General features: G+C 46.8%; 1 protein-coding gene across 1 annotated transcript; it reads left to right on the top strand.

The window, feature by feature from the left end:
- The first annotated feature begins 437 nt into the window (after positions 1-437).
- On the top strand, positions 438-8,637 carry LOC144254244 (palmitoyltransferase ZDHHC19-like). Its single transcript, XM_077797261.1, has 6 exons — positions 438-565; positions 840-961; positions 1,475-1,614; positions 2,341-2,516; positions 2,954-3,059; positions 8,578-8,637. The coding sequence occupies exons 1-6, from the start codon at positions 438-440 to the stop codon at positions 8,635-8,637; spliced, it is 732 nt and encodes a 243-aa protein (XP_077653387.1).
- Positions 8,638-13,271: the final 4,634 nt, after the last annotated feature.

The following is a 13,271-nucleotide window of genomic DNA, read 5'->3' as shown; positions in this document are numbered from 1 at the left end:
GAGGATAAGTCTTGTTCTTTTTATAACACCCCCCTCTCACAGGAACTAAAGGGGGCCCATGAGAAGTCCATTACTCCCTTCCAAGGGCCTCATCCCCAGTGGCCGAATTACCTCCCACTAGGCCCCAATTCTTGCAAGTTCTACCCCCTCAACACTGCCACACCAAGGACCTAGCGTCCAGCCTATGAACCTTTGGGGGACAAACTACATCCCATGCTCACAAGCTCCAACAAAGCCACCAGTGTAAGAGCAGGATGTCCCAGTCTACAAGTGTGTATGTGAGGGCAGAAGAGGGTTGAGGGCAGAGGGCACTGGAAGCAGCCAGAGCCCCCATTCCGGAACCCCTCTGATGTCACACTTGTAGTCATGGTACTCTGGGTGCCAACCCAGGAGAAGGAGCGGTTGGCTCTCATTTGTTTGAGAGCAGGCAGCGAAGCATGACTGTATCAGGCGACTTATTGTCCCCACCCCAACCCCCAGCCAGATCCTGGCTTTTCTCGAGCCTTTGGGCTTGTGTGACTGGAGCAGCCCTGGTGTCTCTGAGCACCGTATTCTTCACTTTCACGTGAGTCTCTGAGCCAGCTGTTGGGTTTCTCACCAAGAGACAGATGAGAAATAGACAGTGAGAGTGCAGAGGCAGGGAGGAGGAGGGAGGCCAGGAGGGGAAGGAGGATATTTAGTGAGAAGCACAGCGATGTGGGGAGCCTGAGGCTTTGGGAGGACTGTGGGAGGCTGGTAATGCTGGTGACACTTGGTGGAGGGAATGGGGTCTGTCTCCTTAAGCCTCATGGAGGCTCCGGGTTGCCCCCGACTAGAACTGAGTCTGGCCCTGGTTTCAGATGCCGAGCACTGGTGCAAAATGGAGAGTGGGTCTTTCCAGTGGCCTCAGGCCTTCTCTGCCTACTCAGTTTATATAGCCTCATTTCCATGAACATTTCAGATCCAGGCATCTTACACAGAGGTAAGGCCTCAGACCCCTGGGAGAGGGAGGTGGCACCCCAAGGGCTGGTGCCTACAGGGGCCATTTCTAAAGGGCTGACCCCCCTACCTGTGGCCTCAGGATCCCTTCTTACCCTGTTATCATTACTTGGGCCCTGGCACTTCATTTCCCAAGCCACTGAAGTGTGAAAAAACAGAATCCTGGAGGTTTTCCAGTTGCTTTAGAAGGGAGGACCCGGCAAGAGAGGCAGCAGGCTCTTCCAACCACGCAGTTCTCCCTTCCTCCTTCCCATTTCACACCCGACTCCAAGCACTGATCACTATTCCAAAGTGGGGAGCTCCACATAGAGCTCTTGTGGCTGGAAAGCCCTTCTCTCTGTCCGCCCATCTGAGTGGTCAGCTTGCTCAACAGGGACCGGGATTCCCCTGCCCTCCTCCTCCCCACCTTCTTGTTGCCCAGTGATGCTATGGGGCTGCCCCGAGCATCAGAGTGATACCAGGGCCTCCTCCACTGCCCAAACCTCTTCCCTTGCAGGCGCCTTCGAGCAGGACCCTGAGGCACCGTACATGGCACGAGTGAATGGCAGGTTATATGACATGCCGTGGTGTCCCACCTGTAATTTTCACCGCCTGCCTCGAACCTTCCACTGCGAAAGTTGTGACATCTGTGTGGAAGTGAGTGTTCCTCCTCCCTGTCCATTCACCAACCCGTCCCCGGGCACCAGGCCAGGACCAGGAACCTCATGACATGGGTGGGCCAGGGGTGGGTATGAGACCATCTTCCCAAACTGCTTCTAGTGGCATATAGATGCCTACACCTCAGTGTCTACACCTGTCCAGGGAGGCTGGCCTTGCTTGCACAGGTGCTGACATGCAAAGGGCATCCCCTCTGTGCTGAGTGTGGTGGAGTCAGGGGGAGGAAAAGCAGTGACTGTCCCCTCTCCTGGCTTGCTGATACTAGATCCCCAGCCCTTTAGGCTGACTGCTGCCCTGTCCTGGGAATCTTTGCCTGTCTTGGTCTGGGTGTCCCAGTTGGAGGGTTTCCTGGGTTCTGAGTGCATTTCTCTGATGTGCCCACACCCTGCTCGGGTTCACAAGTGCAGACAGCTGGTAGGGCAAGGGTGTTTCTTTTCATCCTTATCCATCCTGCTCCAAGTAACACCAGGCAGGTTTTGTCTCTAAAGACCTCACGCAGGACAGGTGACCTGATGAGCCATGGGGTCCTAACTGTGCTCTAACCATGGAAATGCCAGGTTCTCCCTGAGATGGGAACCCGTATGTAGGGCCAAGAGCAGGTGGCCTAGAGGGCTACGTTGGGAATAGGGGGTGATGGGCCTCAGGAATAGGGGGTGATGGAGGCCAGTCGGAGCGGGACCCTGAGTCCTCATTCCTCTCTCCTAGGAGTTCGACCACCATTGCAGTTGGGTGAATAACTGTGTGGGGCACCGAAACATCCGGCTCTACCTGCTACTCCTCGTGTCCCTGTGCCTCTATCTGGGTAGTGTGCTGGCCACCTGCGTGCTTTTCATCTCACGCAGGAGGCACATGGCGTTTCTGGACCAAACCATGACCATGACGTATCCACACAGTCCCAAGGGCCCACACTGGGAAGAGCTGGTGTGGTGGGGAGGGAGGGGCAAACATCCCAGGAAGGGCGTGGTGACGGGGGAGGGGCTGACGTGGGCGGGGCTAGAGGGAGAAGTCACTTGAGAGGACCTATGAAGGACATGTGGAAAGCCAGTGGGGTCAGGGAGATAGGCGGGGTAGGATGCCTGTGGAGTTAAGAATCTAGGGGGGCACAGAGTAGGGTACTGAAAGTTGGAAAGGGACAGGTGGGAGGACAGTGTGGTGGAGTGAGGTTTCCCTTGGGTGTACTGGACTAACTGTCCAGTCCAGGGAGGGAGAGCTGGTGGGTTGTGCTAGCTGGGGCAGGAGGGAGGGAGGGAGGAGTCGCGTTGAAAGGCGGGGCCAGGGAGGAGCTCTTCCATGGCTTCCCTTCTTAGCCTGTGCACAGCATCCTAGTGGCTCTACCCGCTGGGGCCCTCCTGCTCCCTCTCATCCTGCAATTGTTAATCAAGGCAGTGGCGGTGGGCACTGCCAGGCGACCCTATGAGGATCAGGTAAGTGGTCTGAGTGCGTGTACCCCTGGCTGTGTGGAGGCATCTTGCACCTCTGGAATTAGGCACTTTGTGCGCATTCTCCACTGCCCTTGGCCCTGATGGTGCCTCATGAGTTCTTCCATACCCACCCCTAAAGATGCAGCTCAGATATCTCTATATGCTGGATCTTGGTGGCCATTCTCCCTCCTGGGTGCATTGCATTTTGAAAGCCTACTGTGTGCTGGGTGTGGTAGGTGGCAGTTATTTAAGGGATGGGTATAGAGGTAAGTACATCATGCACTTGTGTTGATAAGCAACCTGCCATCAGAATAACACCAGAGACACCGGGAACACTCTGTGCGAGGGGTCAGTCCTGAGCGGTGTAGCAGACTGGAAGAAACTGGGAGTTTACTCTACGCTGCAGAGTAGAACATGCCACTCTCTGTGTCCTAGGTGTGCTTTTGGAGAGGCAGACAGGAGGGCATTGACTGTGAGAGGTACAATTTTGCAGAAAGGCTCAGAAATCCAAAAATAGGGTGTTAACAGAATGATGAAGAAACGGAGCTAGTTCAAGCACACGGTGGCATGGGCAATGAGGTTGACTCCATGGGGGTCAAGATTAGAAAGGCCCAGAAAGCCAAGCATGGAATTTCGTTTTGAAGAAGTGGAAACCTGGGAGCCATGGTAAAATTTTGTAAAAATGTCATTTTTTGACGGGTAATTACAAACAGTAAAATTCACCCTTTTTAGCCTATAGTTAGGGATTTTGACAAATGACATCATGTACTCTCCACCAAGATCAAGGTTAACCAGTTTCATTACCTCAGAAAATCCTTTCATCTCTTGTTGTCATTTTCTTTCCCTGAGTCCTTGTGGTTTTTCTTTTTTCAGAATCATGCATAAATGGCGTTGTGGGCTTTCTAGTCTGGCTTCATTCACTGAGCATGATACATTTGAGATTCATCTATGTAGTTGCTCAGATCAGTAGTCTATTGTCTTTTGTTTCTGTGTAGTATTGTATTTCCCTACAGATTACTTATACATTCACCAATTGAAGGATTTTTACTTTGCATCTAGATTTTGGCAGTATTTTTGTTGGTTTATTATTATTTTTTTTTTGTACCAGGGATTGAACCCAGAGGTGCTTAACCACTGAGCAACAATCCCAGCCTCACCCCACTCCACCACCAGCATCCATATGTTTTCTTTTTGAAAAATTTTTAAAATTTTGAAAAAGAGTCTTACTAAGTTGCTTAATGCCTTGCTAAATTACTAAGTTACTGAGGCTTTGAACTTGCCACCCTCTTGCCTTAGCCTCCCAAGCCATTACAGGCATGGGGAACTGTGCCCAGCCAGTTTTGGGCAGTTATAAATAAAGCTGCTACAACAACCATTGGTGCATAGACATGTGGACATAAGTTTTCATTTCTGTTGGGTAAATTGTTAAGGGTGGCATTGCTGAGTCATAAGGTAAACATGTGTGACTTGTTAGGAAACAACTGTACCGTTTCTACTTTCTACCAATAATGAATGAGAATTCCAGTTGCTCCACATCCTCACTAGATTTTGACACTGTCATTTGTTACTATTCCTTTTTTGTTTTCAAATTTTAGCCTAATAAATGAGTAGTGGTATCTCATTAGGTCTCCAGTCTGTATTTTCCTAATGACTAACAATGTTGAGCATATTTTCATATTTTCTCAGCCATGGGTATATTGTTGGTGAAGTGTTTGCTCCAATCTTTTTGCCCATTTTTTTTTTAAATGTGTTGTTTTCTTACTGAGTTTCAGGAGTTCTCTATACTGGATTGAGATCTATGTTTTGCAAATCTTTTTTTGCAATCCATGGCTTGTCATTTCATTTTCTTCATAGCATCTTCCATAGAGCAGGAGTCCTTAGTGTTGCTGTTTTTCCAGTACTGGAGATCGAATCGGGTGCTCAGCCACTGAGCTTCCTCCCCAGCATTCATTGTTGTTCACTCTGAATGGAACCTCATGTCCTATGTGAGGAACAGTTTTATTGCTTTCTTTCCCATCTGTGTGTCTTTATTGCTTTTTCTTTGAGCATCCACGAGGTATGATAGGAGTGGGCATCTCTGCCATGGGATTCCTTTAGTATGGCATTCACTTGACTAAAGGCTCTTTCAGCAAGACTGGTGGGCAGCATCAGTGGGGGAGGGGAAGCTACAGACCCCAAGACAGCTGAAAAGACAGAGGAGCCTCTGCTCATCACCTCCCATCCTTTGGGTCAGCCCCCCACCACTGCTATATGTGGTTCCCTCCCACCTGTGACTCCTGTGCTTGGCCCTTATTCCTCAGCCCTGTGGTCTGCCTGTCTTCTCTCTCCAGCTTCACTCCATCATTGAGTTTGCCTGGCAGCCTTTTCCCTTCCTCCATCCTGTGGTTTTTCCAGCCCCAGGTCAGGCCATAGGCCATTGCCCTTCCTCCTCTGCTCAGAATGAGGCCCTCCAAGTCCAGGATCCCCAGGTCTCAAGGGACCTAAATTGTGGTCTGCACTCTAAGATTCACCAGATAGGGCTCCTTTCTGTAATCGGCAGCACTAATTTCAGGCACTGATCCCATGTTCCAACTTTCATTCCCACCATACTCCATTCCCTGACTTCAACTCCTCCTAGAGTTACTTGCTTGGTGGTTGGTGGCAAAGACTCTGGTGAAGACCACATAAGTTCAAATCACAGCTCTAGAAATGACCAGCAGGGAGACCCTTGGGTATGCTACTTAGCCCCTGGTCACTCAATTTCCCTATCTGTGAAACAGGGAATTGTGGGTTAATTCAGGTAAACCACATAGAACAGTGGTTGGTACCAGAAAGTGCCCTATGTGCTGCTGTTACTATTACTACCATTCCTTCCCGTGGTCATCTACACATGTTTGTGCCTCATCTTAAAAGCCATACAAGTCTCACCCTTAACATCCCAGGCCTCCACTCCACCAGTTGTACCTTCTGGGCCTTATTTCCTGAAAGAGTTGACCTTGTTCACTAGCTCCCCCTTCACTTCTTGGGCCAGGTCAGCCCAGACCTTGCTGTCAGGATGATGCTCTCATTAATGGCCAAAGCCAGCACACATCTTCAGACTACTCTTTCTGAACTGGACACAGCCTCTGAAACCAGAAGTAACTGTCTCAGCACTTAACTCTCTGGGCTTCTCCTTTGCATGCACCTGGGTGCTGTGATCTGGGTTGCCTACATGGTTCTCTCTGCTCTACCTGGGCCACTCCCCATGGTGCTCAGGGCCTCATGTTGCAGCTGCCCTCACCACTGAAAGTAGGCTGGCCATGCTGTTTGCAGGGTGCTTTCCATCCCCAGTGCAGTGACTGTTCTTTATTTTTTTGCTACTCGGTATTGAGCCCAGGGGCACTTTACCACTGAGCTATATCCCCAGTCCCTGCTACTTTTTATTGTAAATCAGGGTCTCACTAAGTTGCTGAGGCTGGTCTCAAACCTGCCTCAGTGTCCCAAGTCACTGGGATTACAGGTGTGTGCCACTGTGCCTGGTTGGACAGAAGCATTTTTGATGCCCTAAAATATTTCTGGCTGAGGGTGCATCTCCGTGGTAGAGTGTGTACTTAGCATGTGCAAGGCCCTGAATTTTTTAATCCCCAGCACACAGAGAAAAGAAATCTGAATAAATGAGTGAACCAACAAACAGAAGAATCAACATTTGGGGATAGAAGGAAAGAGAGAAAGGAACAGAGAGAAGCCTGGTGCCCTGATCCCCCAAGATAAGGGGAAGAAGGAGAGGCAGCAGGAAGTTGGGCAGAAAATGCGGCCAGAAGATGCTGCTGGATTTGGGTCCTGTGGAGTGTGAGGGGGTTTGAGACACAGAATTGGAGCAGGAGCCCCAGGAGTGGAGCCAGTGAGAGAGGCTGGTCTGGGTGCCTCAGAGCTGTTGGATTCTAGTTGTGTGTGATAGGGTTCCATGTGGGGGGAGGAAGGTATTCAAATTTACTGCTCAGTTCTTAGATATTTATTAACTATCATTCCTTAAGCATTTTCTATACTTTATGTACAATCAGTATTTTCTATACATGATATATATCTAATCAAACATTCTTTCTCTAAGTTTCAAAATTCTGTGATTTTTTTAATACTCTGCCATTAATTAATTTATTTCTTCTGGTACTAGGGATTGAACCCAGGGGTGCTTTACCACCAAAGTTGCACCCCTAATTCTTGCTATATTTTGTTTTGAGATAGGGTGTCACTAAATTGTTGAGGGCCTTGCTAAGTTGTTGAGGCTGGCCTTGAACTTGCGATCCTCCAGCCCCAGAATCCCAAGTCCCTGGGATTCCAGGTGTGCACCACTGCACCTGGTGGTATACTCATTTCTTAAGTGCTGTGAACACCTTAAAGGAGGCAGAACCTCATAGAGTACAATGATTCATGTTGCTTTTTGGACATATTCCAGAGCTGTTCTGATGTGGAATCATCTTTCCTTCTGGTGGAGAAGAGTGTTTGAAGATGAAATTCTTCATGTATAGGCCATCGGAGAGTTGGTGTAGATAGAAGTGCTGCTGAGCCACTTGCCATTATAACAGAGTTTTTGCTACCTAAAGCTCATGAAGTTGGGGTGAAACTCAACCTGGTCTGGAAGGAGGAGGGGTCACGGCTGACGGATGGACTCAGGGGAAAGAGAAAGTAGAATAATGGAGAGGAGAAGCCACTCAGTGTCCAGGAAAGACATGACCTTTGAGCTTGACCTTTCCTGCTTTGTGTACTGAAGGTCTTCAGCTCAGATTTTCCTGGAAAATCTGATTTTTGACTAGGGGAATATGTCTGGCCATCCCCTGCTGCCACTGGCCTCCCAGATAGTGAAATTCAATGAAGGTAGATTTTTAGAAAAAAATGAGAGGTAAGAGAGTAAAGTGGTGACACCATCTTTGGATCAGTTGAGCAGAACAGCACTAGAAAGATCTTAAAAGGTGCCTGGAAGGATGAGGTGAGAGGACAGGTGTGGCCAATAGAGACAGAGCAAGGATCCTGCAAAGGGAGGCACAAGGGGATGAGGAGCCCTGAGAAGGCAGGAGAGGTGGGTGCTGGGTCAGCACTGTCTGTGGGGAGCTGCTCACAAGTGGGTTGAGGAAGGTCACTCTTCCTAGGAGCCTGGGAAGGCAGGAGGCCCTGGGTCACTCTTAGAGCCTTGCCACGGGCCCAGGTTGAGCCCTGGCTTAGCTGACCAACTTAGCAAGGGTCACTGGGAGATGGCCTTGCCCAGTCCTGCTGATTCTGAGCTCCTGTTCCCTTCTTCATCTCCCTCCAGCACGATAACCCTTATAACCAGGGCTGCACAAGGAATTTCTACATCACGCTATGTGCATCCTTGGGACCCAAGTGAGTTGGTAAACCAAGGGCTCAAGTGGTGGACCCTGGGGCTGGTGGGGTGGGGTGAAGCTGGGTCTATTTCCCTGGTCTCTGTCCGCAGCTCCCAGGCCTTAACACTTCCTGTTCCTTTCCTTTGGGGTTTTCTCCAGGGCACTCTGGGAGTTTCTGGGAATTTCACTCTTCCTTGGTGTTGTAGGTTTTTGCCCCAAGATATGTGGTAGAGGGGAATGGCAGCCTGGATAAGGCTCCTGGATGAGAGCCCTGGGCTCTGTGCTTTCCCAGCTGAGGGGTGAGTGTGGTCAGGGAGACCAGGCCAAGGTGGGTAGTGACTCCTTGCATTTGGCCTGATGCTTCCCAGGTACATGTCCGAGGCTGTTTGCCTTCAGATGGAGCAGGACACCAACTGGAGGCCAACCTGACATCATAAAGACCTCCTTGGGCCCAGGTCTGCAACTCAGGCCCCCCCAAGGTAAGTCTGCACCTTTAGAGAAGGTAAGGAGTATCAGGTGAGCTTTGAAACATGGGGGTCTGAGGTTGCACATGTATTGGGGGAAGCCCCCGATGTTGGGCTGGCCCTGAAGCTGAAGCCCTTGGAGCCTAAGAAGTGAGATTATGGACCTGGAGGGTGCAGGGTCCAGGTCACAGGGCTTCAGAGCACACCCAGGTGTTCCTGGATAGAGAAACAGAAAAGACTGCACTGCTAATTAGCTGGTTGGCCTTGGGACAGTCCCTTACCTTCCTCAGCCGTTAATGAGGTCTGAGACTAGTCCAGTAGCTTATAATGTTTTAAAGGAGATTCTTTTTTTTTTTTAATTGGAAATTTTTACTCAGTCCCATGTGAAACAGATGGAATGGAGCATTAGGAGTGCAGTGGGCTGGGTATCCCCCAGTGCCCCCCAAGGGCCCTTGCAATGACTTGTGGTACCAACCCTCTCCTTTTTCCTGCCTCCAAGAGCTGAGGGAGTTGACTGTGAGCAGTGGGGTGGAGGTCAGGGAGAGAGCCCCCAGGTACTGACTCTGTGTTTATCTATCCATCAGCCCAGTGCTACAACATCCCACCAGGTGATGCCAGGATGTGAGCCCTACACGGAGGTCTTGCGGGCCTGAGCCCCCCCACTCAATCCCCTGTTGGGGATGCCATGACCTCCACAGTTATCTAATCCTTATAAAATATTTTTTTTGTTGCTTTTTATGGCTTCTCTGCCTGTTTATTCTACATTCATAGAAGCGTGTTTCTCTGTGGGTGTGGGGAGGCTATGAGGGCTGGCAGGCTGGGACAGAGCCCTCCTGGAAGGGGAGAAGATCCTTGCTCTCTGGAGACCCAAGCTCAGGAACCAATACTGTCTGGCTTTTTGACCTTGGGCAAGACACTTAGCATTTCTCTCATCCTTAAAATATGGCAACAGTAATAATCACAGTGGCTGACCTGGCTGGCTTCCTGGCAAGGGCTGGAGATGAGAGGAGAGAAACTGACCAGCCTGGATAATACCAAGTGCACCTCAAACTACTCCACAAAATAGAAATGGAACTTATTTATTAGTAGTTCTAATTGTGTGTGTTTGTGAGTGTGTATGTGTGTGTGTGTGTGTGTGTGTGTGTGTGTGTGTGTGAGAGAGAGAGAGAGAGAGAGAGAGAGAGAGAGAGAGAGAGAGAGAGATTGATTGATTGTGTGTGGTACTGAGGATCAAATCAAACCCAGGGCTTTATGCATAGTAGGCAAGCGCTCCACCACTGAGTTACATCCCCAGCCCTTTTTTATTTTCAGACGTGCTCTCACTAAATTGGCCAGGCTGGCCTCCAACTTGTGGTCCCCTGTCTCAGCCTCCCCCATAGCCTCCCAAGTTATAGGAGTTAACTGCCATGACTATCTTAGGGTTTTCTATATACAAGATCTTTCCACCTGCAAGTAATTTCTTCTTTCTTTCTCACCTGGATATTAAATATTTTTCTTGCCTAATTTCTGTGGCTGAAACTTTTAATAAATATAAGATTTTTCATTAATGCCCTTCATAAGGTTGAGAAAATTACCTTTTATCTCTGTGTGTGTCTTTTTTAATTATGGAAAGGTATTAGATTTTGTCAAATGCTTTTTCTGCACCAAATGATCATGTATGATATTTTTCTTACACTATTAATGTGGTGTACTACAAATTGACATTTTCTCCAAGTTTTAGTGTTTAATAATTAATAGCTTGACTGACCAGGTCCAAGACACAAAGATATACACTATGTTCAAGAAACTGGGGGGAAATTACTCTATAAACTATGTGACAAGAATGGGCATTATAATATAAAACCTTTCAACACATAGTAGTTAGCTGCAGGAAACCATGTTTAGCTTAGGAAAATGGTATTCCAAATTTCAGTGTAAACTACTAGCAAACTTCAATTCCTTTGTGTGGCAACTATCATTTCTGTTTTCAAACTCTTTCACCCCAGCCTGCTTTTTAAGGTCTGGAGTAGTTTTTTCCCAATCACAAGTGTGATTACCAATAGTGTCTATTCTTACAATGATCTGATGAGACACGGTCTGACATGTATCTTGCATTCATTGCACCACCAAGGTGATCCTGCATGATGCTGGAGTCAGTCTTGGCCATCTCCCCAGTTTCCAGTTTGGTAATGATGTCTCAGACTCTCACCTATAAAACATCTTTTGGGGGGAATGTACTAGGGATTTAACCAGGGGATGATTTATCACTGAGATTTGTCCCCAGTCCTATTTATTTTTTATTGAGTCTCAGGGTCTCACTAAGTTGCTGAGGACCTGACTAAGTCGCTGAGCCTGGCCTCAAAATTATGGTCTTCCTGTCTCACCCTCCAGAGTTGCTGGAATTATAGACATATGCCACCATGCCCAGCTATACTCTACTTTTAAATGTTGAATCGTTTTTGCATTTCTTGGATAAATTCCAGTGGCAATGATACATAATTTTTTTTTATTGGTTGTTCACAACATTACAAAGCTCTTGACATATCATATTTCATACATTAGATTGAAGAGGGTTATGAACTCCCAATTTTTACCCCAAATGCAGATTGCAGAATCACATCGGTTACACATCCACATTTTTACATAATGCCCATTAGTAACTGTTGTATTCTGCTACCTTTCCTATCCCCTACTATCCCCCCTCCCCTCCCCTCCCATCTTCTCTCTCTACCCCATCTACTGTAATTCACTTCTCTCCTTGTTTATTTTCCCATTGATACATAATATTTTTAATATGCTGCTGAATTTAGGTTGTTAAGTTTTTTTAAAAAATATTTATTTTTTAGTTGTAGTTGAACACAATACCTTTATTTCATTAATTTATTTTTTTTTGTGATGCTGAGGATCGAACCTAAGGGCCTCACACATGATAGGCAAGTACTGTACCACTGAGCCACAATCACAGCCCCAGTTTTTAGGTTTTTTTAAAAAAACATTTCTGTATTTAATACTCATAAAGGGAATTAGTCTTAGTTTTCCCCTGTGATGTCTTTGTTTGGCTTTGGTATCAGGGTAATATTGGTCCTGTAAAGTAAGTTGGGAATTGTTCCTTCCTCTTCTACTTCTTGGTAGAGTTAGAGAAGGAGTAGTGTCTATTAAAGTTTTGGTAGAATTTACCAGGGATCCCATAGTTTTCTTTAGAAGAGCCTACTATTTTGTCAATCTTGTTGACTTTCCTCTTTACTACCTTTAGCTGTTTTAGACTAGATTCTAATTAGTTATTGGTTTTTAAGAATTTAAGTGCAATTCTAGTATCAGTTCTATTGACATTATGAAATACTGCCTCTTGCAAGAATTTCACTTTGTAATATATTGTCATTGCAAAAATATTTTATGTGGCAGCTGAGATTGATGGGAAAGGAAGATGCTAGTGTGTTATTGTTTTGCTTTGTTTCTTTGTTATTAATAATTTGGGGTGTTTTTTAGGTTTACACTACAGTAGAGTGTATTTTGACATATTATACATACATGGAGTGTAATTCCCCATTCTGGTAGTTGTACATGATGTGGAGTTTCACTGGTGGTGTGTTTATATATGAACATTGGAAAGTCATGTTCAATTCATTCCACAGTCTTTCCTTTTCCCATTCTCTCTCTCTTCCCTTCATTAACCTTTGTGTGTTAGCACAAAGTGCAGTGAACTTCTATTCTTCCCTCCCTTACCCCTCTTATTGTGTGTTAGATTCTGTATATCAGAGGGAACATTCAGCCTTTGGTTTTCTGGGACTGGCTTATTGTATTTTTGCATTGAAAAAAATTTATATTTTTAAATTGTAGATGGACACAATACCTTTATTTTATTTTTTTAATAAGGTGTTGATGATCAAACCCAGTGCCTCACTCATACTAGGCGGTGCTCTGCCACTGAACTACAGCTCCAGCCCCTTGCTTTGTTTTTTTGAGGTCGGGTTTCACTATACTATTCTGGCTGGCCTCGAATTTGTGGTCTTCCTGCCTGAGCCACTGAGTAGCTGGGATAACAGGCCTATGCCACCATGCTTGGCTCAAGATGCCAGTTTTAAATGAAAGAAGATGTTTGAGTTCATAAGTAATTTTTTTTTGTTATGGTTTGTATGTGTGTGTGGGGGGGGTGGTTTAATGTGGTACTGGGGATCCAACCCATGGCCTGCCTCACATGTGCTAGGCAAGCGCTTTACCACTTACGTATGACACCAGTCCTTGTATGGGGTTTTGATTACTACATAACATAATTCTATGGATTCAGATGTTAACAACCAAGAATTTAAAAAGCTTTTTGTATTTGAAAACTATAAAAAAAATTCAAAATACATGGTGTTAAAATCAATAGATTAATGAAACAAAATGTCCACACACAGACTCTAGAGATCAACATGCAGGATTTTTACAGGGAATGATTTGGGTATAAACATCCCTGG

Source organism: Urocitellus parryii, chromosome 4, assembly GCF_045843805.1.
Source record: "Urocitellus parryii isolate mUroPar1 chromosome 4, mUroPar1.hap1, whole genome shotgun sequence".
Classification (NCBI taxonomy): Eukaryota; Metazoa; Chordata; class Mammalia; order Rodentia; family Sciuridae; genus Urocitellus; species Urocitellus parryii.
The sequence above is the reverse complement of the archived record's forward strand: the minus strand, read 5'-3'. Positions and strand labels throughout refer to the sequence as shown.